This window comes from Danio aesculapii, chromosome 15 (assembly GCF_903798145.1).
Source record: "Danio aesculapii chromosome 15, fDanAes4.1, whole genome shotgun sequence".
Taxonomy (NCBI): Eukaryota; Metazoa; Chordata; class Actinopteri; order Cypriniformes; family Danionidae; genus Danio; species Danio aesculapii.
Window position 1 is genome coordinate 28000077 of NC_079449.1, and position 13288 is coordinate 28013364.

The 13288-nt window shown below is 35.4% G+C and overlaps 1 protein-coding gene across 1 annotated transcript in view; it reads left to right on the forward strand.

Moving 5' to 3' along the window:
* timm50 (translocase of inner mitochondrial membrane 50 homolog (S. cerevisiae)) overlaps nt 1-13288 on the forward strand; it is a 50926-nt gene that overhangs the window by 8132 nt on the left and 29506 nt on the right. Inside the window, exon 4 of the mRNA XM_056473905.1 lies at nt 11038-11059. Coding sequence (XP_056329880.1) covers nt 11038-11059 — 22 coding nt within the window. The remainder of the gene's footprint in view (nt 1-11037; nt 11060-13288) is intronic.

Sequence of the window (13288 nt, forward strand, 5' to 3'; positions counted from 1 at the left end):
TTGTTAATTCACAAACAACATGCATTATTGTTCATTTTTAACATTTATTTTTGTATGAATTGATTTATGCAGATTCATATTTTTTGATCTAGCTGATTAATGACGTTAAATAGTTTATTATACCTAGTATATAAATTAACAAATTAACAGCTAAAATTAAAATGATATGCTTCAGTATTGTTAGTTTAAACAAACAAAAATGTCACCATGTTTTCTTTACGGTCTAAATTTAAACCATTATATAAAATATCTAGGGTGACACAGTGGCGCAGTAGGTAGTGATGTCGCCTCACAGCAAGAAGGTCGCTGGTTCGAGCCTCGGCTGGGTCAGTTGGCGTTTCTGTGTGGAGTTTGCATGTTCTCCCTGCGTTCGCGTGGGTTTCCTCCGGGTGTTTCCCCCACAGTCCAAACACATGCGGTACAGGTGAATTGGGTAGGCTAAATTGTCCGTAGTGTATGAGTGTGTATAGATGTTTCCTAGAGATGGGTTGGGGCTGGAAGGGCATCCGCTGCATAAAACGTGCTGGATAAGTTGGTGGTTCATTCCGCTGTGCCAACCCCAGATTAATAAAGGGACTAAGCCGAAAAGAAAATGAACTAATATAAAATATCTAACCATTTTTATTAGTTATCACTAATAGTAGCTAATAAAACAGCCAGTTGCAAAATATAGACTCGATTAATACTGAAGTATGTAGTACAGTATGTAATTTTCACCGCTAGAGGGCGCGTTTTCACAACAAAGATTTAGTTTGCTTACTCCCGACTGAGTGTTGAATTAAGGTCTTCATTACATCAAACAGGAGTCCTGTAGAAATAATGTACTTTTATCTTGAGCTAAAGTATATTCAAAACAAGCAGAGTAAGGCTAAAAACCATCAAAGTGAATAGAGACAACTGAAACAATTGCTAATGAGAGCACGTCCCGGCAAGATAGCAGATAATTTTATTATGTCACAGTCAACTGTTTCTGGTTTTTCCAGTCATGATCTCTTGGGGGAAAAAACAGCACTGTTTTATCATACTAAGTTCATTTAAGGGTATGTAATAATGCTGCTTTGTGCAGTGAAATAAAAACCACAACATATTAAAGTGTCTTTAGTATTTCCCAGTTTTGTATAAGACCAAACTGTAAATTGTAATCGTCATTAGCATATCACTATTTAAAATCACAATTTATTTTGGAGATTTGAACATTCTTTAAAACGTAATGTGCGTCAAAATATATAACACAGTTCTAGTGGTTTTAAACATTTCAATGGAACAAAAAAATCATGTATATGATGCCTTAATTCAAATGCTTATTTAATTTATACAAATTAGGAAGTGCACTTTCTTTGGTGACCTAAAGGCAAATTAATTGAAACATGGATTATAAATTAGCATACTTTCAGTTATAGTGACCCCACATACTCTTTGGATGACAAAAGCTAAACCTAAAAATACCTTATTTCCATTTAGACACAAAATGTCAGAGTCTGTTGCATTTATTTTGAAGAAATGTATTACCTAAGTCGTAGTAGCTCACATTGGTTAATTGCTACAAAGTAAATTAGTTAGTGGAATAGACGCACTTCTCGCAGCTCTTTGGTAAGATCACAGGTGTCGTCTCATTGCTGCTGTGCTCTATAAAACACTTTTCAAACCATGGCATGTGCTGGACTGAGGTGTGCGCTCGGGAAAACCTCACTTGCTGTTGTCACCTCTCATTCTCTGCCATCTTCACGTTTTTCAAAGGGCACACTTTAACATATGCATGCAACTTCATAGGAGACAAATGTGAAGTGTGCCAGAGCTTTTGTTGTAAAACTTGTCACCTCTGCCCACTTCAGTTGGATGTCAGTTAGGTGATAGTATGGGACTGGGAACTTAGCTCTTTTCCCATGGGCACACTTTTGTCTATCTTTTTTTTGGCCAGAAGGACAATAAACCATTTACATTCAACTTGGCACTTAGATGTTTAGTTTAGTTCTGTTTTAGTTTCAAATAGTTTAAGCTTGTTTTTGAATACATTTTAGCTGTATTTACTGATTCATTCATGCTTTGAAGTGTTGTGTATATTGTTTTTATCTTCTATTTAAATGTGCATTTTACTTAGCGGTTGTTTAAGTTGTTTTGAACTTTTTAGAGAACTTGCTTTTTACTTTTTAAAATAAGTTTTTTTTTTTTCTGGAAATAGTCACATTCTGTCAAAATGGCTTGTTAAGTCGTGACATATAAAATACTGTTTCCGGGTCCAAGCCGCTACTTATTGGAATTGAGAAAATATTCGTTTATGGCCACTTTTTAGTCCTATCACACATTAAAGTGAATGTTATATAAAATCATGGTGTACAAAACAGCCTCTGGACTTGCTGCATCACAGACAATATTTTAACAGTTTATAAAAAATGAATCACTTTCTGGCCATCAGATTTTATATATATATATATATATATATATATATATATATATATATATATATATATATATATATATATATATATATATATATATATATATATATATATATATTGCAATCAAGATTTTCGAAATATTTAATTGCTTTGTAAATGTTTATTATTACCAGTTGATGAATTTCCCCATACAGTTTGATAGAGTGCTTGGACCCAGAAGCCTCTTCGCGTGACGTCACACTTAACAAGCGGATTGGTTTGTCTTTAATTTCATTGGTGTACACCATATGCTTTCATTCATAATTCATGTAAAAAATGCTTCAGATAGCATTAATTAAAAAAAACTATTTCAGATTGAATTTCTTTTGTTCATTAGACCATTGTAACGGTCTTGCAACATTATTAGATGCTGTATCACAAAATACTATTTTGGCTGCATCTGAAATTGCATACTTCCATACTATATAGTATGCTAAAAACAGTATGCAAGCCGAATCCTCTGACTTCTGAAGCAGCTTCCGGTTCCAAGCGCTCTATCAAACTGTATGAGACTCACCAAATGGTAATAATAAACGTTTACAAAGCGCTGTAATACTTTTGAAAATCACGATCGCAATGTATATATCCATGCCTAATATTCGATGGTTAGAAAGTGATTCATTTTTTATAAACAGTAAAAATTTTGGTATTGGTGATGCAGCAAGTCCAGAGAGCGATGTGTACGCTATGATTTTAAATAAAATTCACTTTAATGTGTGGTAGGACTAAAAAGTGGCCATAAATTAATATTTTCCCAATTCAAATGAGTAGGGGCTCGGAACCGGAAACAGTATTCCATACGTCACCGATACGTCGTGACAAGCGGATAGCATGTCCAAATTTATAGAATTGGAAAAACGGTTTGCGAGAAGTACCCGAATTACCTACTACTTCTGGTGAGATTCTGAAGTGGGCTTCCGATGGATGCTACCCTATGAATGGGAGTGAAACGATGCAACTGACGCGGGCAGGTCACGTGATCATGACGAAATGGTGGATGTAGTACGTCCAAGTTCCATTTATACTGCTCACATTCCTACTGTATAAAACATACTTTTCTAACAGCCAAGTAGTTTATTCAAATTCACCTACCTACTAAGTAGTTGGCGCTTTTGGACGCAGCCAATGTTCTTCTTCTTTAAATACTATGGAATAATCGAATAAAATAAAACCAGCAAGAAAGATCGCTTTATATGTGCAATTGGTATGTAATGACTAATGATATTAACTATTTGGATGCCACTTTTTTTGAAAAATTTTTATCGATTACACGCCATTTTAGAAATTTTGTTTTGTAAGACAAGCTTTCTTCTGCAGAAAGAACAGTCAGTGCCTTCTTAATCAGTTCTGTGATGTTTATGGATCGTATATGGCCCTCAGGGGTGTTCACAGAAACTTCAAAAATGGACTGCATTGATGAGGACTGGAGCATATTCAAGACCTTGTGTTTTCTCAAAGTTGAAGATTAACTCTGGTTTGCCTCGTTTTAGGGTTAAGGTTGTTCTCTAGGCACCGTCATTGTTAGAAATCAGCCCAGACGCGGTTGTTTGGAAATTAAGGAAATATGAGAGGGTAGATCCTGGTACTTCACAAGCATGTGTAGTGATATTTGATGGAAAGCAGATGCGTTCTCAATCTCACCACCCAAGGATACTCCGAAATATTAGGATTAGATTACATAATAAGTCGAATTGATGGAGATTAAGTGTATAAGCTTATTATTGAGAAATGTACTAAATGCATAGCTAAAGTCAACAAATAGCGTTCCCATATCCAAGTGGGACAGGACAAAGTGAGTAGCCAGTAAAATGGTCTCGTCTGGGAACCTGTTGACACTGTGGCCATGTTTCTTAATGGCATCAAAGGGTTAGTTCACCCAAAAAAGAAAATTGTTATTAATTACTCTGCGTCACGTCATTCAAAAACACCTCAGATCTTCATAAGACACAAACTAACATATTTTAGAAGAATTTTGAGAGCTCTCTCTCATTGTATATATATGGCACTAGTACTGACTTGTTCAGAATCCAGAAAAATGTAAAAAAAAAACACCCTCATAACATGCTATATGCCTGTTCAATATTTAATCATCTTTCGCTCAATCACGCTGTTGGCGTTTACCAAAGATCAGGGGTGCCCAAACTTTTTTTTATGAAGGGCCAAAAACCAAACTTGATTGAGGCTAGTGGGCTGAAGGTAAATCTAGTTGCCCTAGGTAATGTTTTAATTATCATTCATTTATTCATTCAATCAAACTCCACACAGAAATGCCAACTGACCCAGCCGAGACTCAAACCAGCGGCCTTCTTGCTGTGAGGCAACAGTGCTAACCACTGAGCTACCATGTCGCCAATTTCCTAATTCATTTAATAATATTTAAAAATGACTAGCTTTATATGAACTAATACAGTATTTTTTACATTATATAATGAACTTATTACAATAAAAACAAAATCTCAGTTAAAACAGAATTACTCTAGTTTTTGCTTTGATTTGCTTGGCGATGTCTTAATTCTCTATCTGTCTCGTGACTGTATTTTTATTTTTGAAAATCAGATTCGTTTACAACAAGGGTGCCAAACTCTGTCCTGGAGGGCTGATGTCCTGCATAGTTTAGCTTCAACTTCCTTCAACACACCTGCCTGGAAGTTTCTATTATACCTGGGAGAGCTTGATTAGCTGGTTCAGCCCTCTAGGACCCAGTTTGGGCACCCCTGATTTACAACATTTAATGGAAACATTTCATTTCAGTTTGCTTTTTTGTAGCTCAGCAATAAAACAAACAAATTACGTCAAATTAGAAGTGACAATCTCTGTGCTAAAGGCATTCGCCCCCACACTTTCCATCATTCTCAATCTCCTCTCTCATGGCATGGTGTGCCAAAATAAAAGGTTACAATGATTTGGCTTGCATTTTCACTGCCACAAAGCATTGTTCTAAGCATAATAGTGTATGTAGGCCCAATTCTACCGCTTAGCCCTTCCTCTTACCCCTATTCCTCATTTGCGCGCTCCCGCCAAGGGGTAGGGGTGTCCCAATTCTCTTTAGCTTGAAGGCGTAGGTCTAAGGGCAAGGGGTAGATACCCCTTCGAATGAAGATTTCACAGGACCACACTCTACTAAGGGGTAAGAAAATTTCCCAGAATACACCAGCCACAGCTGCACCCGGACCCTGTATAGCAGTCCCACAACATTCTGACACTAGATGACTCTCAAATCCCCTGTCAAAAAAGTCTAGTGGCTGGAAATGACCTCTTTACAGTGTCTGCTCGTATGTTAATGTTTTTTGTGTGTGTGTGTGTTTACATAGATGAACATGGCCAGGGTGTAAATGCACAGTACAGTTACGATCTTATTACAAACATAGAATTGGGATTGGGCCTAAGTCTTTAACTGAATGGCTTTTGCACTAATCTACATATAATTCAGTCACAAGAGGGCGCCAAAGAGTGAAAAACAGCAGCGTGGCAGACGAGCATATATATGGATGTGAACGCATTCACTGACCGTCAAGGTAATTCAGTTGTTATTTCGGGAAAAACATACCCTGTAGGTATGTCCAGATCCAATCACCTAATCGGAAATCAGGCCTGATCTCACGGTTTCATATATATATATATATATATATATATATATATATATATATATATATATATATATATATATATATATATATATATATATATATATATCTATATATATATCTATATTATTTTCATTATTTTTTAACAAATCTATAGTTATGCTGTGGCACAGAGTTGGACCTCTTTCTTGACTTTCTTGGCACAGAAACGGCAATGTGTGCGGCACAACATCACTTTTGAGACACTATTGGTTAAGTGCCGGCAAAGTGGAACACATAAGCAGCTCGAAGTGGAAAGCGATAAAGTCTAGATAGGAAACAGCTGTGGATACGCACATCAATATAGCATCATTTTTGTAACACTGTATAACAATAATTAATATTTTTACAGTACTGTGACGGTTGAGTATAGGGTTGGGTAGGTGTTAATACAATTTATTGTGTAGTTTAATAAATAACATAGATAAACTCTGTACAACTACTGTTTTTACATTACTGTGATGGTTGGGTTTAGGGTTTGGGTAGGTGTAGACGTTAATAAAATACAATTAATGGGAAATTTAATAATTAATATAAATAATTCTATAGTTAACTTCTGACCGCAACATTATCTGATCTAGCAACAACCCGAGTATGTCTGCAATCTGGAGGTATTAGAAAGTTGATGACGACAACATTGCCATAGCAAACTGTGAGATATGTAAACTTGGGATTGCAAGAGGTGAAGAATTTGTTAATTATTACTTGATTGTTCAAGCTACCTCACAGAAGTGCTCTGTTTGTTAACAGAGATGTTTTTTTTAATAGTATAACAGAAGTATTGGACCCGGTTTTGGTATCGGTCGATAGTTAAAATCAAATAACTCGAACTTGAGGGCAAAAAAACCTGCACTGAAAAAAATGATGTCTGCAAAACTGTTGCTTAATTTGCTTGTTTAAATTCAACCTAATTAAATTGTTTACAACCGCTTAACGTAAAAAAATTTGTAAATCCAAGGAATCATCTTTGAATATTTTTTTTCAGTGTGATCGGGACATTCTTAATACCCTGGAATGGCCAATCAAGATCAAGTATTCTAGAACCGTGTTTCCCAACATAGATATTTACATATTTTGGCGGTCTCCCTTATTTGACCCATTAACTTCAGATTTTGGAGTCTCTTCTAATTTACTGATGAGTTGATTTCAGGTGTGTTTGATTAGGAAGAGGTTAAAAATGTGTACTGTTGGTGTGCTCTCAGGAACAGGGTTGGGGAACACTGTTCTAGAAAGCCATGTCATAATGCCAGTTAAAACAGCACTTTACTGACAGCTCATGTTTTCCTCTTAGTTTTTTTTTTTAACTATCCCAAAAGTTGACCTTTAACATGAGTGTGCTACGTGCAGATGCTTGAGGTGTTTCTCCGGGAAGATTGAACCGCTCGCACGTCTGTCATCTATAATGATCCTGTAGGCACACTTCTCAGACAGTTGAGATGGTGTAAGAGTTGTGAATGGAGTGTGCCAGGCCTTTCAAAGCTGAGTCATCCACTTCATTAGACTTTCGCCAGAAGGTCTCGTCACCGTGCCAAAATGTTTCTAGATATTGTTCACACCTATGTCTCCTAACTCTCAAAAGAACAGTCAACCAGTTTGACCTGTAACGGCGAAGTGCTCGGGAAAGCCCGCTGTGAACGCATTGTTTGTCATCGCTTACTGTTAAACATCGGAGCATTAGCATATGTTTATAAATATGTGGTCGGGTGTTGTAATTTCCAGAACCGTGTGTAGCTCAAGGACTATTTTGAAACCTTCAGCTTAGCCTTCAAAGTGGCTGTTTATTCAGCATTCCACATGTGAAATAAATTAAGTAGTTGCATCCAGCAGAAACACATGATTTGAAGGGCTCATTTAACACAGCGAGGTAATGTTTGTTGGGTATAAACGCCTTTGTTGTAATGACCCTTTTGGCTCTTTTGCCTTTTGGACCGGTGGTCTTCTACTTAACTGAGCACACTTCACATGAGGTTGAGAAACTGTTAGAGGTTTATGTGGAGTGTGCCAGGCTTCAGGGTGCGATTTTTAACAGACTATGGTCTTAATTGAAGGTCACTTAAGGGAAGTGACAGCGTGGGACCTAAGACTGAATCCTCTTCTCATAGAAGAGAGTTTAAAAAAATTTCCCTTCTTCTTTTATAAGAGATTTGAATTTTAGTGGTTCATAGTTTGTTTCTGTGCTTCAACATGTGCAGCATTAGCTCAATTAGGTAACAGTGTTGATGAGAAATATTAGTTTCATTCAAAACTTTGTGGCTGAAATTTTATTTATTTATTTATTTTTTTTAAATGTTCTTTTACTCATCAAAGTTATTTGATTTTAAATACTGTATGAGCAGTAATGTAGTAGAATAAAACAAAAATATTATTTATTTAAATATATTTTAAGTATTTCTAGTTTCTTAGACTTTACACACCTGAAATTAGACTTTACACACCTGAAACTTGTCTATAGCACTTGTTCACTGCTGCTCTTATAGTTGTGTAAATTGCTTCCTTGTCCTCAGTTGTAAGTCGCTTTGGATAAAAGCGTCTGCTAAATGACTAAATGTAAATGTAGTAATCATTCTATTTTTAATTATTATATATTATTTAATTATTGAAAATACATTTTTTAAAAGATTCTAAACTGAGTTTGTTTGACTTTTTCCATCTTTGCTGTCACTTTTGAACAATTTATCCAATCTTTGTCCTTGTTTTTGGAAAATAATCTTACTGACCCCAATCTTTACAATACTTTCTAATAGGGGTGTAACGGATCAAGGTTGATCTGTGATTCGTATCAATCGGAACACACGTGACCCGTGGATTAATAAAAAAATTTTTACTTGTAGATTAATCCTAAATTTGTAACGATCGCAGAGAGATCGCTTGCGTCATTCAAATCACATGACATGATTTCATCAAACATATGAAAGCATTTAGGCTTTCCTGTCAAATATAATTATGACGGAAGAAGTTGTGGTGGGTTATTTGGGATGTGGTGGGTGTCTTAGGTTATTAAAGGTGTTTTCTGTCACTACTTGTTTAGCCTGCATTAATGCATTCAGTGTAAGCTGCACGATTAATCATTAAAAGATCAGGATCTCAACAACCACACAACATAAATTATAAATGATGCTGATTTGCATGTTCATTAATCCTTCAAATCGCTGCATTCAAATCTGAAAATGCAAAAATCAAGAAATAGATTCAATCTTTAGTCTTTTGAGTTCGTTATGAAGTTACACACAGTCAAATAACACAGAAGTACTGGGATAAAACGTTAAGATAAAACCACTGATGTTTATGGTTAAAATCACTGTCATATGCATTTAACGACTCTCAAAACTGAAAGTTGTAGGCAGCAATTAAATAGTTTACTTTAATTAAACGGCCATCAAAAATATGCCACTGAATAATTCTTAAAAATGACACATCTAGCCATGAAACATGAAGTTCTATTAGTAAATAACTGAATAATATATGATTATTAATGAGATATTAATAATAATGAGACAAAAAAATAAACATTGGTTGTACAAATGATTTTAGATTTCTACATTGTGTAATCAGCAACATAATAGTAACAGTGGATTTTTCAAAGTACTGAATATTTTACAATTTATTTTTATTCAGCTGATTATTTTTTCATTTTATTTTTTTTTTTTTATAAAATTACAGGTTCTAAGTTCTGTTTGTTGAAACTAAAAGTTTCTTGTAATACCGTTTTTTTTTTTTGCAATAAATGGAAAGCAAATTACATTTGTCCTCCCCTTATTGGCTGATCTGAAAAATGGTCTGATCCGTGACTTAAACCATAAAATGATCTAAACCGTGAGATTTGTGATGGGTAAAACCATTACTTTCAAATGTTGATTTGGATGGTTTAGCATAAAGAATAGATTAACCCTATAACACACATTAATATTCTGCTTTATTGTAAATAAACTACTTGTAATATAAATGTATATTGTAATTAAAATTGTATTTAATAAAAAAAAATATTGAAGAGCAAAGTACAAGACATGCTTAATGTTGCTCTTTGTTATTTGCATTGTGGTTAACATAATAATTGTTAAAATTGGTGTAAAAAAATTGAATGTAATCAAATAAAAACATATATTTTTATCAAATTAGTTAAATCATGCAGTGTTCACTATTACAAGTCCATGTCTGACAGTGCAGAAATAAGTTCTTCATTCTCAACCAGATGCTGATTCTCAACTCCTTTTATATTTATCTTGTCTATTTTTACTTAAAGATCTCTAATTGAGTGACTTTTCCCATGTAGTGAACTCTAGTCTTTACTTTGCTCCTTAGTTTCTGCACGTTGTCCGTGTCCTGATTTGTCCACCGGAGGGCGCCAGAGCAGTTTGAGTACAGTGAATGATTGTGATAGGAGAATAGCAGAGTACAGGAGCAGGCCCTTGTCCCCCCCCCCCCCCCCCCCCCCCCCCCCGCTGTGATGTGAACAGTCTAGCGGGCAGCATGTGGTGCTCCTGAATCCCTGTAGACAGATGCAGCTGAATATTCATTGGCTGCGGTGCACTCGTTTATTGTTATTCAAAGACTGAAGAACTATATAAATCTTTTTATTTATATATATTTATTTAATATGCCCAAAGTAATTTTAGCAGTTCCTAAAGTCGTCCTGTGGCTATAACTATATACAATAGTAGAGGGTGCTGTGGTCAACAGTATGCAGACTGTACTCTGACCTGTGTCAATAAACTGTTGGTCTTGTATATACCTATTTACGTTCCATTTCACGGTGGTTCACTGGAATTCAGGAAAAAGCATGGTATCGTGTAGGTTTCCATCCATTTAACCCTGTCAGTCTGCAAGGATCAACAAACACTTTTATCAGAACTTTTACTGCTAATGCATTGTTGCATATCAGGTATTGCCTAGTCTAACCCTAATCTTGATGTTCCAGTGTACTCAGAAAACCAGTCTACATGCATCTCACCACTCTTTTTTTTCTTTTCTTTTTTTTCCAGATTCCTGATGAGTTTGATAATGGTAAGTCTTCCAATTTCTGAAGGCATGTAAGGCACTTTGTTGTTGTTTTTTTAAATGATGTGGATTTGTGCTTTACACTTTAGCAAGTAGTAACCTGAAAGGGATAGTTCACCAAATAATGTTAAATGTCATTATCATTAATTCACCCTTGACTCATTTCAAACCAGTTTTATTTTATTTAATTTATTTTTTATTTAGATATTTTGAAAAATGTTGAAAACTTGTAATTATTGACATCCATAGGAAAAGCAAATACTATGGAGGTCAATGATTACCAGTTGCCAACATTGCAAAAATAGCTTCTTTTCTGTTCAACAGGAGAAAAAAAATGGTTTGGAACAACTCAAGGGCGAGTAAACGACTGAATTTTCAGTTCTGTGTAAACTATTCCTTTAAGATATCCCATATCCCAGATTGGGCCTGTTTTGCAATTAACCCTACATCAATAAACCTTACAGATGTTCACCTTACTGATTTAACAGGTTAGTGTTTTTAAAAACGGTGAATATAATAATAATAATAATAATATATTTTATTTATAACGCGCTTTTCTAAAACCCAAAGCGCTTACAAGAAAGTAAAAACAACAAAGCACAGTAAACAATAATAAAAATAATAATAATAAAAAAATACAATAAAAAACAGTAAGAATAAAAGAGATATCACAAATTAAAAACAGTCCTAAAAAGATGAGTTTTAAGTAGCTTCTTAAAAGCGTCCAATGAACCGGCATTCCTAATGTTAGTGGGAAGAGCATTCCACAGTTTAGGAGCACGGAAAGAGAATGCCCTACCTCCCATGGTGCTGAGTTTGCAGCGAGGCTGAAACAGCGTAGGACTTGAGGCAGAGCATAGACAGCGAGAGGTAGAGGAAATGGATATCAGGTCACAAATGTAACCTGGAGCAGAACCATGAACCGCTTTATATGTTAAAATCAATGTTTTAAAATCAATACGAGACTTGACGGGCAGCCAGTGAAGCTGTTGGAGTATGGGAGTGATGTGCGACCGAGACGATGTATGTGTCAACACACGTGCAGCAGGATTTTGAATGTATTGTAATATCTTGAGAGAATTTGCTGGTAACCCTCCAAACAGAGAATTGCAAAATATATCTCCAGTGTATATATCTCCAGTGCTCAGAAGGAAGTTAGCATGACAGCAAGATCTCAATTATGTGCAGCCGTTCAGTATACAAGCGGGAAATGCTGGTATTCCCTGTCCATTTAAATGCAGAGCGTTATTGGCCTCCTTCACAGCAGACGAGGACCCTTCTGGCCTGTTTGTTGTGTGTGTTTGTTCACCTGTCAGGTTAGCAGGGCACATGATGGATTTCTGGTGCCACACAGTACATTTAACCAGTGCCAGCGGGTGTCACCGCACTTCACAGCCAAATGTTTCAGGGGGCTGATCCCCAGCTCTTGACCCCTGCATGCATCAATCTCTCAATTACACTGATTGGCCCTATACCAGTGCCATGACACACATGCCAGTTCACGTTGGCAATTGTTTTGTTGCCTCCTTTCATGCTGCATTGACTCTTAATCGTGTGTGGTTGAATTATGAAGCTTGTGCTTCTTCTTTTTGTCTGGTTTAAAGGAACTGTTCACACAAATACAAATTCACTCACCATGCACTGGAACAACCACGTGTCATTTCTAACCTGTGTGACTTTTATAAATGCATGAAATATTATTGAAGAACATTCTGGCCATTATAACAGATATATTTTACTCTTGACATCCATTTATGTCACTTTGAAGTTTGGAAAGCTCCTGACAATGGATTAAGGTCTCATGAAGCATAATGATCATTTTTATTTTTAATAATGTACAGTGCAGTGTGTTGCGCAGAACAATTGTTTTGCTTCATAATACCTCAATGTAACAAAGGATTTGCGGGTGTTAATTTAGACTTGCCTTTATCTATTTTCTTAGCTCTCATGAATTAGTCATTCATTTGTATTTTATGAATCAACAAAAAACTGTCTTTATCGATGGTCTTTATAGTAAATGACACTTTTGATGGACTGACCAAACATTTTTGTTTGTTTTTTGAACTACAATCCAGCTAATAACATTTTTTTTATACGTTATTCTGTAATAAAAAAATATATATTAAACACTCTTCGTAACCCTAATAAATATGGAAATAGGAAATAATTTACAACCTGTCTAGCTGAATGTTGCTGTTTTACAATATTTTACATTAAACATTATACAATATTCAT